The sequence below is a fragment of the Ixodes scapularis genome, unplaced genomic scaffold, assembly GCF_016920785.2.
Source record: "Ixodes scapularis isolate PalLabHiFi unplaced genomic scaffold, ASM1692078v2 PGA_scaffold0__279_contigs__length_252992795, whole genome shotgun sequence".
Lineage (NCBI taxonomy): Eukaryota > Metazoa > Arthropoda > Arachnida > Ixodida > Ixodidae > Ixodes > Ixodes scapularis.
In genome coordinates, this window is record NW_024609835.1 from 38,249,265 (window position 1) to 38,267,067 (window position 17,803).

Below are 17,803 nucleotides of genomic sequence, written 5' to 3' on the forward strand. Positions count from 1 at the left end.
AACGGAGTAATTTTTTATGGTTCACTGAGTGATCTGCAGCCAACAGTGCCTGGGGTTGAACCATCGAAAAACTCTTGCAAACTTAATCCCATTTCGACGAACTAATAACTTGTACATAAAGCTTTACAGGCTTTTCTAATATGTCACTTTGCGAAGGGCTACAATTCCTGTCAATTGTATTATTATTTTTAAGGCTACTAGAATACTGTGTAAATAAGAGTAAAGGGGACACCAAACGTGAGAACAACAGTTCTGATAAACAATTTAAGTGTGAAATTTATTTATTGTAGTTCAACAGTGGGTGTCACTCTAATTAACCCCAGCGTGGTAGGGTGCCCCACGCGGCCTTTGAACACACAAATTAAACTAGTGTCATGTTTGTCATGTTTACGCTTTTGCTATACTCTGCCTTCCAAAGTATTAAAAGCCTTCTGAATTAAGAGGAAAAAGCGGCCAGCCTAGGCAAACTCTTTCACACACCCTAGAATGTTCAAAAGCGCATATCCCACTACCGAATCTTTTGAGAACGCAAGGAACTGTTCGAAAAGCAGGTTTACAAATAAAATCTGAAGTGCATGAACTTCATTAACGTAAACTAATTTAAATTCGAAGAAATAATGTATACAATTACTTGGCTTTTCAATTTCAAAAGCCGGTGATTCTGGTAAACTCCTAACGCTAAAACAGCATTAAAAAGTAGGATCAAAACAAGTAACAATACTTGGTGTAATATTGATTGTCGTAAGTCCATGTACGATGAGGCCTCATTCATTCCCAGTTTTAATTTAACTTCCGCATTTACAAAAGGAGTCCTTGTTAAGGATGGTGAAAGACATAATTCTCCTTGGTGTTCCCAGTCTCTGGTGCATTTTAATTATGTTTTCCATCCCACAGATCTTTTGAACGCTTGATTTGTTTTTGTAGGCATTGCACTTTCTATTACACAATTCGCTTTATCATGAGTCGCCATTATGTTGAGTCAGCTGGAGAGAATCCTATCTGCCTAAGGTAAATGCACAAAAACAGCATTTGCATTTTTCCCAATCCACAATCTTAGGTGGGAACGAAAACAAGTTGAGTGGTTCTCGTATCAGTCCTAGATTAGAGACTTTCGCAACTTTCTACGATGGTGGTACGGCAGTGTGAGAATCGCGCTCCCTAGCTCCTGGATGATGGGCTTCACTATAGAGGTGCTTGCCTACACCGTCCCTCGTAAAAAAGCCATACACACATATGAATCATGCACGATATATAAGAATATATAAGAACCATATAAGAATTATATTAGAACAATATAAGGTATATAAGAAGATATAAGAACCATATAAGAAACTTTCTTAAACTTCTCACAAGTTTCTTTTTTGGTTTGTCATACGAATGAAATTTTTCGACAGGGTGCCTCACGTGACAAAAATAAAGTAAGGCTCGAATACTGCTCGTATATAGCAAAACTAGAATTATTATCTGAGATGTCATACGTGGTTCGACTTCGCTCGTCTGCGTAGTAAGCGGCTTCGTGTCTCCTGTTTCGGGACGCCGCGTTTCTGCTTCACGCGCAGCGCGGCTCGAGTGCTGCTGACGCTGGTGGTGGGGGCGATACGCTCGTGCGACAGGAATGTCTCTCTGAATACGCCGAGCCTCCGAGGCCAGTTCGTTCAAGTCGCAAAACCGACTGCCTCGGAGATACGCCGCAAAAGTCGGGTGCGATTGTCCAATAACTCTCTCTACCCACTCTGCATTGGGCGCTGAGGGTTCCGCCAGCTCAAAGAGCTTTTGCATCGCCCTCACGAAATCCAACAGTGAAGATCGTCTGGGTGTTGGGTCCGTTGTTGGAGCTCTCGCTTCATCCTGCGTTTGTAGTTCGTAGGGAGGAATTCCTGGCGAACTGTCTTGCAGAACTGCTCGATCGACAACAGCTGGCTTCCGATTAGAGGGAGCCATCGGGCCGCTTGGTCTACCAACCAGATTAGCAAGATGCGTTCCAGTATCTATAGTTACTCGACATTCCCATGGCCTGTTGGTACTTTTTCAAGTCATTTAAAAGTCTGTCGCACTCACTCGGTCACCGTACACTGTGCATGTCGGTGGTTAGGGCCTAACTACTGTTTGCAGTGCGCCAGTTAGGCTCTCAATCAGCCGAGCTGCGTTTTCTAGCAGGGGGCGATATGCGCCGAGCGTATTTTCTCTGTGGTGAGAATCGCTCTCCGTATGTGCGGCTGGGGGCTGTTCCCTTTTCGTGGACCACCGAGTGGTGTGCCGCGCCTATAGCAGCTGTGCTGTGCTGCAGCTCGTAGATTGCGTCAGTTTACCTCCGTGCGAAGAAGCTGACGGCCAGCCTGAGGTTAAGAGATCGACGCTGTAAGAGGCTGCATTTGCCTGCTTTTGCGTCACTGCCTTTTCTCCCGTCGGATCTGCGTTAATTTCGAAAGTCACGGTTAGGCTTGACTCAGCGATGAAGGATGGCGCGCTCCGAGGAGGTGTGCCTCCGTTGCATTCCGGGCCTTTTGAGTCAAACCCGTTGGGGAAGATCGGCTCAAATGACACTTACTCATTGTGCCCGTACGTGGCTAACGTTGCCACAAAGTTGTTGAGTAGCGTCCGGTTTTGGTCTCTCCCTCCGTCCACGAAGTGCTTGGCCGAAAATTTACCTGGTTTTCTGTCATATCGAAGTTGCTGCTTTTGTTTGGAGCCGCCGGAGAGGCCGCACGTTGGGCGCCAGATGTGGCATTTCCTTTTGGAAGGTGTGACGTAGAAACACAGGTTCTTTGGGTCCGGATAATGGCGTATTTATTTGACGATAATGCCACAGGTATGCCCGGGGGCCAGCATCTCGAATATAACGGCGCTGTCTCTTTTGACAATCGCTAGTCGGAGTCCGCGCTGCCGCTAGTGACAGTATCACGGAGGGGGCAGGGTCAGTACAAGAAAGGAAGGCCCCTTCGAGCAGAGCATGTTGTCGAGGACAGCACTGTTGGTGTGGCGGTAACAATGCCTCCGTGGCCTTGATCAGGGAGTGTTGTCACGTGACTCGCTCCGACGTTTTTATCGGGTCGCGGGGGCTGCAGCCTCCACAGTTCGCCAAGTTGTTGTGAAACGGAGTATAGTGGGATCACAAGCCGAGTACCGAACGACAAAGGAACTTAAGACCACCTTGAAACTTCTTTTTGCCTTAATATTGTTAAATACATTCATAATTAGCGGGTAGTACCATTATATTGCGACATTTTATTCTTTCGATGCTGAGTGACACCCCATATCCCATAATCACGTTTGATCCGGGCCGCCAAGTTTGCCACCCGTTTTCATTCAAATGGGTCGACGAGTTTGCCATCCGTTTGCATTTTAATTGTTGTTTTTCAGTAGGTTGCGGGTTTTAACAGTCGTGTCAAATATGGCACCTGGACCCACACTTTCTCCAGATAGACTGCTGTGACTTGCCGCAATTAGTTTTCAGAATTCACAGCAGATGCGTCTCAAGTAAAGTAAAAGCAGTTCTTGATCTCTTTCGCAACTCGCATCGCGCCTGCAGTACGGGAACGCAGAAAAACACATTATATATGATGGCTGCCAGCCATGTCAGCCGCGTCATGCCCCGGTATGATGTGATTTACACAATTCCCGTAGAAAAAATGTACTCGCACATGTGTTTGTAAATAGGCAGGAAAACAGACACAAAGTATTGTTGTCAGATCTCCTAGAAGTTTATTACATATAGCCTATTCCGTAGACAAGTACAAACGTGCAAGCGATCTGTCAAATCTGAAGAGGAACTAGTAAACTTTTATACAACTTTGAAGATTGCAAAGCAGACAAGAACCGTGGTAAATACAGGCTGTAGTGTCTATTCTCCCGGCAGCTCGGAAAATAATTTCCCAGAAATCCTACCGGCATAAGCCTCTCATTGGGGGTGGCAATCACGTCATCGACCGATTCTCTAGGCATAGTTATAAGATGCAGGAGTAGCCGAGATATGCGGGCCGTTGATAGCTCCCTGCTGTCCTGGTGAAGCACGAATGATAGTCTGATGCGGCGCTCATGGAACCTTTGGTCTTCAATCTAGCAACTTCGCTTGCAAAGGTGCCGCAACTGCGGACCATTTTGTAACTGCTGATATTCCGTGAAGGTGGAGTATTTTGTAACTGCTAATATTATATTACGAGAAACTTCTCTAGTGTTTAGCACATATTTTTTATATCTTGCGACTCTCAGCATGAGGCATCTTGCGAATAAGTCCTATTGGTGGGTTACTTTGCAAAGGCTGGTAGACAACCACGTGGATTTGCCCTCGCGTTTTGCTCACTTTTATATACAAGTGGTTATATTGAAAAGTTTCCAGAATCGGCACTAGGTTTTTTTTTCTCTCGGTTTGTTTTTATTTCACTGTGTTGGCAACCCTCTTGCATAAACTCACCACAAATGTCACATTGATTTCTCAAAAAGCTTGGCTTTGACAAGCGTTCTAGTCGAGCAACCATGGACATTTTCAGTTATGAATAAAAACGAAACACGAGCGGTCTTATCTTTTTTTTTTTTTTTTTTTTTATTTGGAGGGAAAACGAGTGACGGAAAGTAAATCCAGTTTAAGTGCTGTTCTCGGGGACTCATCACTTCCGTTTTACACTACGAGTTTTTCGGTTTCTGAATTCAAGCGTGGTCGTACACAAGGGATGAACCACGTTCAGGACGTCCAAAAAACAACTGCCGCACCACATATGTTGGATAGAATCTCCGACTTGGTTTTGGAAGAAAGCCGCATAAAAGTGCGTGGGATTGAGGAAAAAGTGGGCATTTCTTCTGAATGAGTTGTTTATATTTTACCCAAATATTTGAGATTATAAAAAAATTCTACAAGATAGGTGCCGCCCTTGTTCAATCCGGAGCAAAAACGCATTAAAGCCGGAACGCCAGCCTGCAGTTTGCAAGTATTTCAGGCAATTCCAAAAAAAAATTTTAAGCTACGAATTGTAACTATGGATGAGAATTGGGTCCACCATTACACTCTAGAAACAAAAAGTCAATCGAAACAATGAAATGAGCCCGGTGAATCGGCTCCGAAGAAAGCGAAGACCATTCAGTCGGCTAGCAAGGTGATAGCATCAGTTTTTAAGGGACGCCAAACAAATTTTCCGCATTAACTTAAAAAGGGGAAAAATGTTACTGGCCAATACTACAAAACACTTCTGGGGAGGCCGAAACAAGTAATAGAAGAGAAACGCCCAGGAATGGTAAAGGAATAGGTGTTGTTTCACCACGACAGTGCATTTCAAGTGATGCCGCTCGGCAAAAACTGGCAGAACTGAAGTATAACTCCCTTCCGCATCCACTATATTCACCTCATTTGGTTCTCGTCGGACTACTGCTTATTCCCAAAGCTCAAAACCTTCAATGCAGACCGTTGGGCTAGTTGGTACTGGGAATTTGACGTCATGATGGTGCTTCAGATAAGGACAAAAGGCAGACTAGACAACATGGAGCGCTACTTGAACTGTTTATTTTTGAAAAAAAAGGGGGGGGGGGGGGACATATATACATTCAAACCGCTCTACCTCAGTCAATCCCCGGCCTCACCGTCGCTCGCGAAAACGCTATCTCTTTGTCTAACAGGTCAATGGAGGCAACTCTGACGCATTGTGCTCCAGACTGTTTTATCAAGTCTGCTTCTATTATTTCCCTGACCGTTTTATCCTTGTGTCTGGCTAGAATCGCGCACGTGTTGAACAAGGGCCTGCATCCTCAATCGTGACAATGAACTGAAAGATAACCGTCACGGTGGTTATTTGCATTCAAATTGTGCTCTCATAACCCATCATTTAGGTATCCGCCTGTTTACCCCATGTACTTTTTACCGCATGACAACTGAATCACGTACACGACTCCCTCTGCGCAACCGACAAGCGGGTTTCTATGCTTCTTGCCACAGCACAGGGGGCCCCCGCGAAAGGGGTTCGTTAATCTGCACAACCTGGATAGCTTCTCCAGATCCGAGAAAACAACCTTCGTATTCCCTCAGTAAGGTATTTTCTTAAAGTTGTGCGCAGTTTTGTGCATATAGGGGACAACCGCTATCTTTTGTTTAACTTGTTTCTCTTCGACTAAACCCGGACAAGGGTTATCTTGAACACTCAGCCCCCAGAGAACGCCTTCCGCAACAGACACCAGCACACTTTTAGGATAACCGGCTGATAACAGGCGCTCTGACTACTTCCCCAGTCTCGAATGTGTCACATGGTTACACGATCTGCGAAGGGCGTTCACAAAACACAACTGTAGAATGGATGGGATACCGTATAAGTCATCCCGTTATAAACTCGTAAAAAGTGGGATTGTGAAGTTGCGCTTTGTGAACGCCCTTCGCAGATCGTGTAACCATATGACACATTGGAGTTTGGGGAAGCAGTCAGAGCGCCTGTTATCAGCCGGTTATCCCAACAGTGTGCTAGTGTCTGTTGCGGAAGGCGTTCTCAGGGGGCTGAGTGTTCAAGATAACCCTTGTCCGGGTTTAGTCAAGGAGAAACAAGTTAAACAAAAGATAGCGGTTGTCCCCTATATGCACAAAACTGCACACAACCTTCAGAAAATAGCTAACCGAGTGAATACGAAGGTTGTTTTCTCGGCTCTGGGAGAAGCTAGCCAGGTTGTACAGATTAACGAAACCCTTTAGCGGAGGCCCCCTGTGCTGTGGCAAGAAGCATAGAAACCCGTTTGTCGGTTGCGCAGAGGGAGTCGCGTACGTGATTCAGTTGTTATGCGATAAAAAGTACATCGGGCAAACTTGGCAGATGCCTAAATGATAGGTTACGAGAGCACAACTTGAATGTTAATAACCACCGTGACGGTCATCTTTCACTTCATTGTCATGATTGTGGATGCAGGCCCTTTTTCAACACGTGCGCGATTCTAGCCAGACACAAGGATAAGACGGTCAGGAAACTAATAGCAGCAGACTTGATAAAACAGTCTGGAGCACAATGTGTCAGCGTTGCCTTCATTGACCTGTTATACAAAGAGATAGGAGCGACGGTGAGGCCCGGAATCGGCTGAGGTGAAGTGGTGTGAGTGTATATATTCCCCCCCCCCCCCCTTAAAAAAAAAAAAAAAAAAAAAAAAAAAAAAAATTGAAGTAGCGTTCCGTGTTGCTAGTCTCCCTTTTGTCCTCGTCTTAAAGGCCGACGTACAACCTCGGTTTTCTGCAGGAAAGATAATCCTGTTAGCGCCCCCCTCTCCTAATCTGCGAGGGGAGCCAAGTTGGTACAAGCTTACAAGTGGAGAGCATATAGGAAAGGAGGGGGAGGGCAAAAGTGGAAAGCGCGAAGTGTACGTCGGCTTTTAAGCGCCGTCATGACGTCAAAACCTTCCTGGCTGGAAAGAGATTTTTGCCGAATGAAGTGGTGATGTAGGCTTTAAACAGTTATTTTGGGGATCTCGAAGAAAGTGACTTCTATGCGGGAACCGAAAAGTTGGAGGAACGCTGGGCCAGTTGTGTCGCGCTTGGTGGGAATTATTTAGTAAGTAAAGTAAGACTTAAATTAGATCCGTGTTTTTTTTTTTTTCATTTTAATTCCAGAAACTTTTCAATCTACCCTCGTTCAGTGTTTTTTCTGAGAGAATGTAGTACAACCAAATATACCAGAAATGATAATAAAAAAAAAATTTATTCGGGATAACATTATTTACCGCGGCGGACGTCAGGTAGACAGTGTAACGAAATAGTTAGTAAATCAATTACCTAAAATTCAATTCTTTACCCTTTCCAACATTCGCTTCAGCTGGCTTATTCCAATTAGAAATTTGTTGCATGCCGTAAAAATATGCCGTAGCAGTTGTTGAAAGTCAGACGACTAAATTCTGCTAAGCGCTATCCTCTGGCGAAATTAGTCAGCCTAAAGCCTGCCATGCAAAGCATAAAAAAAAAAGAACGCCGAAAGGGCCGCGTGATTTTTCGCAGCTCGCTATGACTCGATCGCTATCTGCGCCCGCTGCAGAGGCTGACGTCGATTCCGTGCGAGACTTCCGGCGTTCTTTTTGTGTCTAGTTTCGTTATCTCGTCTGCTGAGGGCTGAAATATGGGGTAGGATTGCACGGAGCAGAATTGAGTGGTTTAAACTCTAACGACTGCAATGCCATATTTTGACGACGAGCGACACATCCGTAACTGGAATGTGCCGGGTGAAATAGTTCAGTAAAAGTTAATTAGAACGTTGAATGTATTTAATTTGCTTATTATCACCTCACACGCGTAATCTGGCATCCGCCGCAGTTCATAGAGGCATTCGTTATAAATCGCTTATATATTTCCGGTTTCCTTTGTTTGCAAAGTTATTGTCCCCCTTGATAAAATATATAAACACACTTTGTATATAGCAACCCCTGTAGATTAGTATTCTTTGCTAAAGGCGGCTAAATGAATGAACTCGTTTAAATGAGCTATGTGATTAACAGATGCAACACTCTTTGGTTGCCGCACTGTGTAAACAAAATACTATCTTGGTTTTTTCAAATATGTGTAACATCAACCAGCTCGCCTGAATTTACTTACTCTTTCTTCAGTCACCATCTTGCAGACGTCAAGACTCACGCAAGTCAGAGCTTGCGCTCGTAATCAGATTTTGGTATTGTAAACGGTTTCGGTTCTCCATGTCCACTTAGAACAATATTTAACAGCGAACTTGAACGGCAGGTTTATGCGAGTCAAATATTTGCGACTCCGAAGCAATCAACACCACCTAGCTGCAGTACCAAGAAGCTTCGAGAGGAGCTTTTTTCGCCGCACTTTTCTGGTTTCTCGGTTTAGGAAACATCGTTGCTTTATGTGCTTTTTTCATTAAAACAAACAATAAAATCACGGTTATCCAATGCCACAGAAACATGAAACACAAAAGCAGGCATCAAAACAGTTTAAGAGAGTTGCATTTTGATGATCTTCGAAATTGAATTCAACGAAATGCCACAAATATGCATGCTACCCTCCGACAACCATACCAAAGGCGGCACCGCCAACAAAAACATAATAAAAATTAAAAAAAAGAAACTGGGGTTTCAATTTACGTAGTGAAGGTGGTTGGATAGCGAAGCTGAGGTATCACCTACAGCGACTGCCCACTGCACGATAGACCCTTTTTATGGCAAACGCCACCAGGTGGTTCTCCAGCCTTTGACGTGCCAGAGAACGTCCGCTTTATAAAGATAATGAACAAAGGCCACCTTAACACCGCTGCTTGAAATGTAGATGAAACATTTAACCGCCGATTCTCAACGAGAGCGCCGAAAGAACGAAGGAGTGCGAGATCTGTTAAAATGTTTTGAGTATTCTTGTAAACCAGCTTGCCTCCTCCAAGATGTAACATCGTACAGCTGAAGGCCATTGTGTAGCATTAATGCTTTCTAGCACTGGTGGCATAAGCAAGCTCAGCAGGCTTGCGAAGGCGGTGTGACCGGAAGTCGCCTGTTACTCAAGCGGCGGTTCATGTTTGTAAACAGCAAAAGTGTCTATGCCAAATGATTGGGCGGCGGAGAAAAGCTCACAGGAGAAAAGCTCACCGGAGAAAAGCTCACCGGAGATAAGCTCACCGGAGAAAAGCTCACCGCAAAACCGGCAGATGCGGAGAAAAGCTCACCGATATTTTCTTAGCTTAGCTTGATTCTGCGTCAAACTTGGTCGTCACTTCATTAAAAATATGTCCTCGTTTTTGTAATATTCTTGAGGTTCATTGGGCATATTTACTATTTCTTCAGAAATTAGTAATCACCCATTCTGTAAATTATTGAAGCCGCAAGTTTAAAATCAGAACATCGTACACCGGTAAAAAAGGCAACAATTTATTGACAGCTGAGGGTGCGCCGTCGGTACTTCTGTCAGATAAAGAGGTTTGTTTTTTTGCGAGCCAATATGAATAGCAGTGTGTGAATCGCTTGAGGTCCAAATATTGTGTAGTGCCTAATAGATAAGTAGATGCTTGTTGATGTCATCAGTGTCGGCTACGCTGTTTTCTTTCTGTTAATTTCACTAACAAAACTTTAGTTGCGAGAACAGCTTCGTCGTGTCGTGTTTGTTGCCTTCACTCGGTCGTCGTCGTTTGAGCGGTTTTCATCATGTATAACGTTTACCAACTCTCCCAATTCGCTACCTACCTTACAAAAAAAAATAGTTCTTATATAGCTCACGAGTAACAACGGTGACATTGCGCAGCTCTGAGGGCCATGGGTGGCTCACCGTAGAAGGCGCTATCACACAAAGGGAACGTGTGGAAACACCATGCAGCACGAACGGCTAGAAAGCGTGCATGTCCGTGGAAAAAAAGAAGCCTCGATATCCTATTGACAGCTTTATCCTGCTTTCAAATGTTAACAAAAGCTTCAAAGAGAATTTCAGGCACCGTGTTGTTGCGCATGCACTTTTGGATTTTCGGCTTTTACACCTTTGATTTTTATGTTTTAGGCAGTCATCATTACGATTTTTTTTACTTTTTCCTGTTTTTAAGTTTATAAAGATTTTAGTTAGGCTTTCGTTGCATAAAAAGCCACAAAAAACACACTCCCGCAATTAATAATTTGGGAGCAATATACCCAATAAGCTTAACAAATATTACAAAAGAGGACATTTTATTTTTTACAAAGCTGACAAATTTTAATGATAATAAATTGATATATGTTACGCTCGATCCAACAGCCTCCATATAAAAAGAAGAAAAAATATCGGTGAGCAAATTTTCTCCGCATACGCTCAATGGCCGGTGAGCTTTTCTCCGCATCCGCCGGTTTTGCGGTGAGCTTTTCTTCGGTGAGCTTATCTCCGGTGAGCTTTTCTGCGGGATTCCAAATGATTAACGAAAGAAAAGTAAATGCACTCTACAAAAACGTTTATATATATAAAAGACTTCGTACGGCTTCCATTGCCGCGCCCGCTTATGCAACCTAAAAGGGTACTGATAAAACGCATGCGGGAGCGCTACGTGCTCCGCATTGTTAGCGGGGCTAGTGACGTCGCTTCCCACTTCGCAATCTGCCACTGCCGCGGCAGGTTATGCAACCGCAGTCTACCGCGAAACGCATGCGGGGAGCGCTAGGTGCTTCGCATTGTTCGCGCGCCTCATTATCTATAATATGATTTAACAAGTGCCAAGAGCACTGATACATGGTAAGGCTCGCGCAAGTACTGACAAGGCGCGCGCGATGGTTTTCTGTTGACTATTCTGTCGACTTCTCTTCTGTCGGCAGACACGAAAAAACCCGATCAACGAGTTTTATCATCTTCGCTGTAAGATGAAAAATGTCCAAAGGGTACTTCTCAAGAAAACGTTTTACGTAAATAATCAGGAGGTGCCTGCTGTATATATAGATATATAAATTAGAGCTATACGCGTTTTAAACATAAATTAATGAAGGTGTTTTCATGACAATCCCTTTCGAATGTTATTTTAATGTCGAGATACTTTTGTAAGCCAATTCTCACACCTGTCAGACGGAAATTATTTTCAAAATACCCTTCCCTCACTCTCTCGCCCCTGCTAGAATGCTTATAACGTCGAACATGCACGGTGATCGTACATCTTACCTTTATTATACGGTACAGTGCAAGAAGAAAGGTTTGTACGCCTGCTGAACAATGAAACCAACCCCCTTTCGTCCGCCATTTCGACCGTGACCAGCGTGCCCCCCTTCGATCTTGGGAGTCTAGAATGTCTCACGGTTTGTCCTTCTGTTGTGATTTTGGGACAAATAGGAAGGCTGTCGAGCATGAGTATTGCCTTATTTTTGAAGAAAGGACTGAAGAATGACGTTTGCAAATTAGGGTTTTGAACGTAAAGCTATTGTTTTTGTTTCCTTAGTTTCTGCAATATGCTTCACCCAATGTTGGCTGCCCCAACAACTGAAGATACATTTGCCAGCACGTTACATGGGGGCACGGAACCGGCTTCGGGTGAATTTTTTGTTTGTGAATTACAACCAAATACGGGGCATAAAAATACGAAAACTTTCGTGGTCATGATCCAGATGAAAGTTGCAAACACCGACATACTTTCCTCAACCAACCAGCTGTGAGACGTTTGTCGGTGCTTATTAATTTGCTCTTTGACGATTGACATTTACTGGAAGGCTTTATTCTGGTAGACCAACTTGCCGTCGGTGGCTTTTGAATTGGCCGAGGTAAGCAACAAATTGAAAGCGCGAGGTAAAACTGGAAGTGTTATCTTACGCTTCCTACATTCGCAACTGTGCTTAAAGAGGCATTCCCAGTGTTCTGGAAAAAAGCGTAGGGAGATCAGCGCCCGTGAGTGTTAACGCATCACAGCTCGGATCACGTGGTGCGAAATATCGCGCAGCAGAATCCTGGGATTTCGGTTTCAAAGCCCCATCTATATTTGCCTTGATCTGGATGACCACCGTACCGGCGTGCGGTAGCGTATCACGGTCACCACTACGGATGTACGTTAAAAACACCAAATTGGAGAAGAAAGGTAAAAAACACAGGCGAGCTGGTGAATGGTATCCATAATAACCCTGAGAGGAAGGAAAAAAAAAAAAAAACGGACAGTACAACGAAGTCTCTACTAGTAGAGACTTCGTTGTATACTGTCCGTTTTTTTTTTATTTTTCCTTCGTCTCAGGGTTATTACGGATACCAAATTGGAGTCGTACTGCACTAGATAAATTTCTTATTGGTAGCTTAAACCAGTTTTGCCATACCTCAAGGGCAGGCAGACCGACCTTACGATGCCGAAACTCGAATTCCGTTTAAATTCCTTTGCATTGCTTGATAGGAAGCTTTGTGAATAAAAAAAACAGAAACATTTATGTATTGAAATGATATATCCAAAGGTGCACTTAGCATGGCGTTTTGGATGCGCAGTGTTACAGCACAGATGGTGTTTTTAGGTCACGATCCCTGTTAGGCCGTCTCATTCGCTTTATTTTTCTCCAGTCGTAGATACTGGTCTAATGCGTTGTCTGCGAGGTAGTAATGGCATGTGTGACCCACAAGCTATCTGAATCCCTATCTAGGCCTAACGTATTGAGGACGTACGCGTCTCCGTGTCGGGCGTGCACCTCCTAGAGCGTAAGGACGCAGGGCTCAATTTCGGCGTCACATAAAAGAAACACACGCAGGTCACATATTGAACATGCGTTGTTTTTCATCGTTCAGCTGGTACTAGGGTGCTGACAGACTGCTGAATGCGAGCTCCAGTCGAACGCTGGCGTTAAGCTCGTGCGTAACATGCGCCCCGCGTTGGCCATAGGTAGGTGAAGCCAAAAACGGAGAACCACGCCCACGATATTTAGAGTATGTCGGTCTGTCAAGACTTGGGTGCAAGAGAAGAGAGAATGCTCTCCAGGGACGGGTGTCTTTCGTCGTGCCGGGTTAACCTTCCTGTGGTACATCATATAGGAGCAACCAAGCACTTTGACGTGTCTGCCCCTTCCTGGCGACCTTACTGCCGACGCACCCAATGCATCCATTTCCTGCAGGGTACAAAGTTGACCCGAGAGAACAGACAAGGAACCTCGTCGCGGGAGGGCATTCCCTCATGGAGTTTTTTTTTTTTTTTTCGTGGCTGTGATCTTGTCAATCGAGGCAGCGCCGATACTTGATACTTTGGTGAGAAGAAAGCGTGTTTCTGTATGGAGTCAATAAACAGATTTTTTACGGACTCACTGAGTTGCTTCTTTTGTCCTCCCACCGGAAGCTCAAGGCCCTTATCGGACGAACCCGCTATAGCAGTCCATGTAAGAGTAAGCTACGAAGCTGGCTAGACAGAGCAGTCTTTGGGTAACAAAGAAACCGAAAATGTGTGAGGGGCATGCCCTCACACACGAAATCATAGGCATAAAAGAAGAACCGATGAAAATAAATATCTATGTAAAAGCTAAGATAGGCAATTTAGACGTTAGGGATCCATACGATGACTTCTCTCTGCGAAGATGAATGAAATCTTTTATAAGTAAACATTTTATAGAATTCGAGAAAAAAATTATTTCGCGTCTGGAATAACAAATTTTTAAAGCGCATATAAAATTTGAAAACAAAAAATATATAGAGGAGACAAGCGAGCTAGTGAAATTTTCACATTTAAATACCCCAGACTGAGAAACAGAAATATATATGAAAATTGTGAATTAAATTGTGAATTGTGGTATTTGCTTTGATGGCTTTTAGGTCTCAGGTCATCACAATATTGCACAATATAGTATTTTCTGTGGTAATGTAATTATAACTTGTGTAACAAAAATTAGCCAGAACTTGAAATTTTTGTGGATTCGGTTTTGCTTGACGTTGGGCTTATTGGTGAAGGTTTTGTAAGATAGGTATTTAAACAAGACACGAGGTTAATCATGGCTGGTAGGAGTAACTTCTAAAAAAAAAAAAAATAAAACCCCCAGGGTGTCAGCCAACTTCGCCCTCCACTTTGAGGATTTCGACTGAAATGAAAACGTGGAAACGTTTGTAGTAATATTCTCTTGCACCCTTGTTTCTCGGTGGGCCCAAAACCTTGCACATTGTCCTTGATATAGTCGTGGCTGATTAGGTATTTATTTATTTAGTACATACTGCGGACTCTTCGAGGTCCAAGCAGGGTGGGCGGTAAACATAAATAACGCTACAAAGAAACAATGGTTGCACATAAAACAAGAAAACAACGGTTGAAAAACTGCTGCACAGAAATACAAGATATCCAAAATATACATATATAAAAATCTAGTGAACCACAAGGTTATAAAAATGACCTATCAAAATATACAATGACAAAGATAAGAGTGAAGCTACAAAGCTGAAAGCTCCATCAAGATATACATTGGCATAAAGACTCCGTATCGTTCCTCATATTTTAGTCAATTTTAGGTAATAAAAACTCATAATCAACTGTTACGGTCAACTTCCCCAAATAAAAAAAAAAGTGCGGAAAAAAACAACAACTACAGAATCGCAAGCTAAAGGAAGAAAAAAAAATCTCAGATCAGGATGGCATTGTCAATTAACATTTGATTTTGTTTATTATTGGGAGGACAAACTTAAGTGATTAAAACTCACTGATTTGGTTCCTGTCCGCCCCTAGCTTAAATAAAAAGAATATTATATTCGACGCAAACAAAAGAACATATACATGTAATTTCACACTGGTAAAATGTTTCGTCTAAGGTTGAATTATTGATTTTCCTCTGGCATTACTGTCGAGCAGCGCTGCATCAAAGATGTTTCTGGTATTAGAAGAAGCATTATAATTTTCTCAGGCGGAGTCCTACGGTAAGGTCCTTGGGATTTAAAAGTCCAAAGCCAGGATGAAGCTCAAGTGGAACCTGCAGAGGTATTGAAAAACAAAGATTTTAGGAATCGGTGGTAGAAACGCACAGACTAAGCCAGAATAAGGTGCAGCGTTCGAATTAATAACGTCGACGTTCAGTAGATTACCTTTGTTCGTGGAGTGCGTATGAATTCGACGTTGTGAACAGCGTGCAAGATGCAGGTCTTCACTGTTTGCAGAGCAAACCGCATGCCGATGCAATTTCGTGGACCAGCACCAAACGGAAGGTAGGTGTAGGGACGAATTGAGCTGGTATTTTCGCCAATAAACCTGCGGAGAATGCAGATTGGGTGAATATTGAGGTCGTTGAGAAACACGCTTAGTTAAAAACGTTTACATTTTAATATGGAACATGGTTGGCGGTTGCTACTTTGTGTGCCAGAGCAGTTATTATTTGCACCAAAACACATTCCTGTTTAGGTTTTATCACCTGTAGTTCGTGACCATAAGCTGCAGCTACTAGGATAGTACACCTGATTAAAATGGCGCGAACTGGACAGAGACGTTAAAAGGCACGCGTACGAACTACTGGTGCTGACTTCCAACTAAGTTTATTGCATTATCCAACCAAGAAATATATATTATCGCCTGCAAATATAAAAAAAAAACACAGAAATAGTTGTGCATTAATATTATATGTCTACCACGCGCCTACCCTCAGATAAAACCATAAAAAAGGACATTCTTTGTCAATGAGACTCACCGACGGCGTGCTGACGCCCCTGTCTCCTGCTTTTTTGACAAAAAACGCCTCTATACTTTCTTTTTTTGTCTTGTTCTTTGTTCTCTTCAGGAACTTGCGCAATTTCAAAAGCGGTTTACAACCACATAGTTTAACGTGCTAAGCATGATGCTTAGCACCATGCTTCATGGTGATTTTTGTGTTCGGATGTGCGTGTGTGAGTACGGTTATGGTGCTCGTCGACACCAAGGTCTGCTCTTCGACATCTCAGCAGTATAACGATACTGCGCCTCATAAATCGAGGCTCTTCGAAAGGGGGGGGGGGGGAGGGATGTCACGTTCTTGGAGTGTAAATGGGGTGAAGAAGAAGAAACGGAGAAGGGCGAGCTGAAGACAAGCGGAGGGCACGAGGTATGTGTGTCTTGAGGGGGAAAAAGCAAACGACTGTGGCGGACAGCGCTCCCGGCAGCCCAGGCTACGCTCCTGAAAAACCCTGGCCTCGTCCCAGGAAAGGTAACACCGTCGAGCCGGAGTGACATTCGACAGCACTCCTATCAGCTCAGGCTACGCTCCTGAGAGATCCTGGCCCCGTCCTAGGAACGGCAGCACCGTCGAACCGGAGTGGCATCCCATCTCTGACGACCATCCCCTGCCGCACCTCCCAGAAACCTTGGCCTCGCCACAGGAAAGGCAGCACCATCAAGCCCGAGGGACGGCCGGTTGCCGTTCGCCCATCGCAAGCTTGCCGAGCTCAAGGATTTCACCCGGGAGACCGTGGCTCCGACGCAAGCGAAAAGAAGGCGCCTTCGAATCCATCATTACTCAATCTCTGAGTGAACTTCAGACCCCGATTAGACCTTGAGAGGACACCAAGCTGTTCGTGCATCTAGAGTCCTCTCTTACTTAACTCCAACATTTGTTTCTCTTTATTCGATTTCCTTTACGGCCAAATTTATTTTGGTGTGTCTGATTAAATTGATTTCTTCCTTCTACTTTCATGCGTCACTTCAGTCTCCAATTCGCCCTTGTCCCCTTGGAGGAACGTGACAGTGATGATTGCGCAATCACTCACGCGGAACCCCCTGACCGCCAGACGGTGGTTGGATGTCGTCGGAGAAACATCTGCGGCTATGGAGGGTTCCGGAAGTGCGCCAGAGGTCTAAATCCCGGATTAGCGCTGGCAATTTTGTTCCAGAAATCGCTATAGAGTAACATGCCACGAGTTAAGGCAGTCGCTAAACTAACCGCTGAACAGCACAGAGAGCGTAGACGTCCATTCCAGAAGAATCGGACTGAAACCACTCGTTTCGCGTGCAACATAATTGCCTAGCAATTGGTTATGCATTTTTTTGCCTTAATTGTTGATGTATTTTTTATTAAAACGAGAAAGGTAAGATTGTTTGAGTTACATTTAGCTATGTTATAAACGCGCATATTGTAGCGGTGTACCTGTTTATAAGGCGTTGAGTCCGCGGATTTTTCACGAACAAACAAAATACACGTTTATGTACGTTGAGAGCCATTTTGAATCTATGTTAGTTGCCAGACCTACTGGGCAGAACCGCTAGGACACTACCTATACCATAGCACCCCGAAGTAGAGAGTGGAGTTGTTTTTTGTCCAAACAAATGGTAGGCTCCCTAATTAAATACACAATCATGGTTAGTCTTGAGGCGAGCATAGGGCCTTCTAGAGAACCGCAGGACTGCAGCTGAAAGTTCGTGACAGAGTTAGCGAACTCAGGAAAAGGCGAACGAGGTTGTTCCCAACGCAGTCAAACAATATAGCGATGAGCTATGTCTACGTGTGCACTAGGTGAGCGAGC

General features: G+C 44.0%; 1 protein-coding gene across 2 annotated transcripts in view; it reads right to left on the reverse strand.

Annotated features, from left to right (window-relative positions):
• Positions 1-14,503: 14,503 nt before the first annotated feature.
• The window catches only part of LOC120836257 (cytochrome P450 3A41), a 35,302-nt gene continuing 32,002 nt past the window's right edge, over positions 14,504-17,803 (reverse strand). For both annotated transcript variants that reach the window (XM_040208486.3, XM_040208484.2), the window contains exons 13-14: positions 15,404-15,566; positions 14,504-15,291 (exon numbers count right to left, since the gene is read on the reverse strand). In XM_040208486.3, coding sequence (XP_040064420.1) covers positions 15,211-15,291; positions 15,404-15,566 — 244 coding nt within the window. In that variant the 3' untranslated portion in view covers positions 14,504-15,210. The remainder of the gene's footprint in view (positions 15,292-15,403; positions 15,567-17,803) is intronic.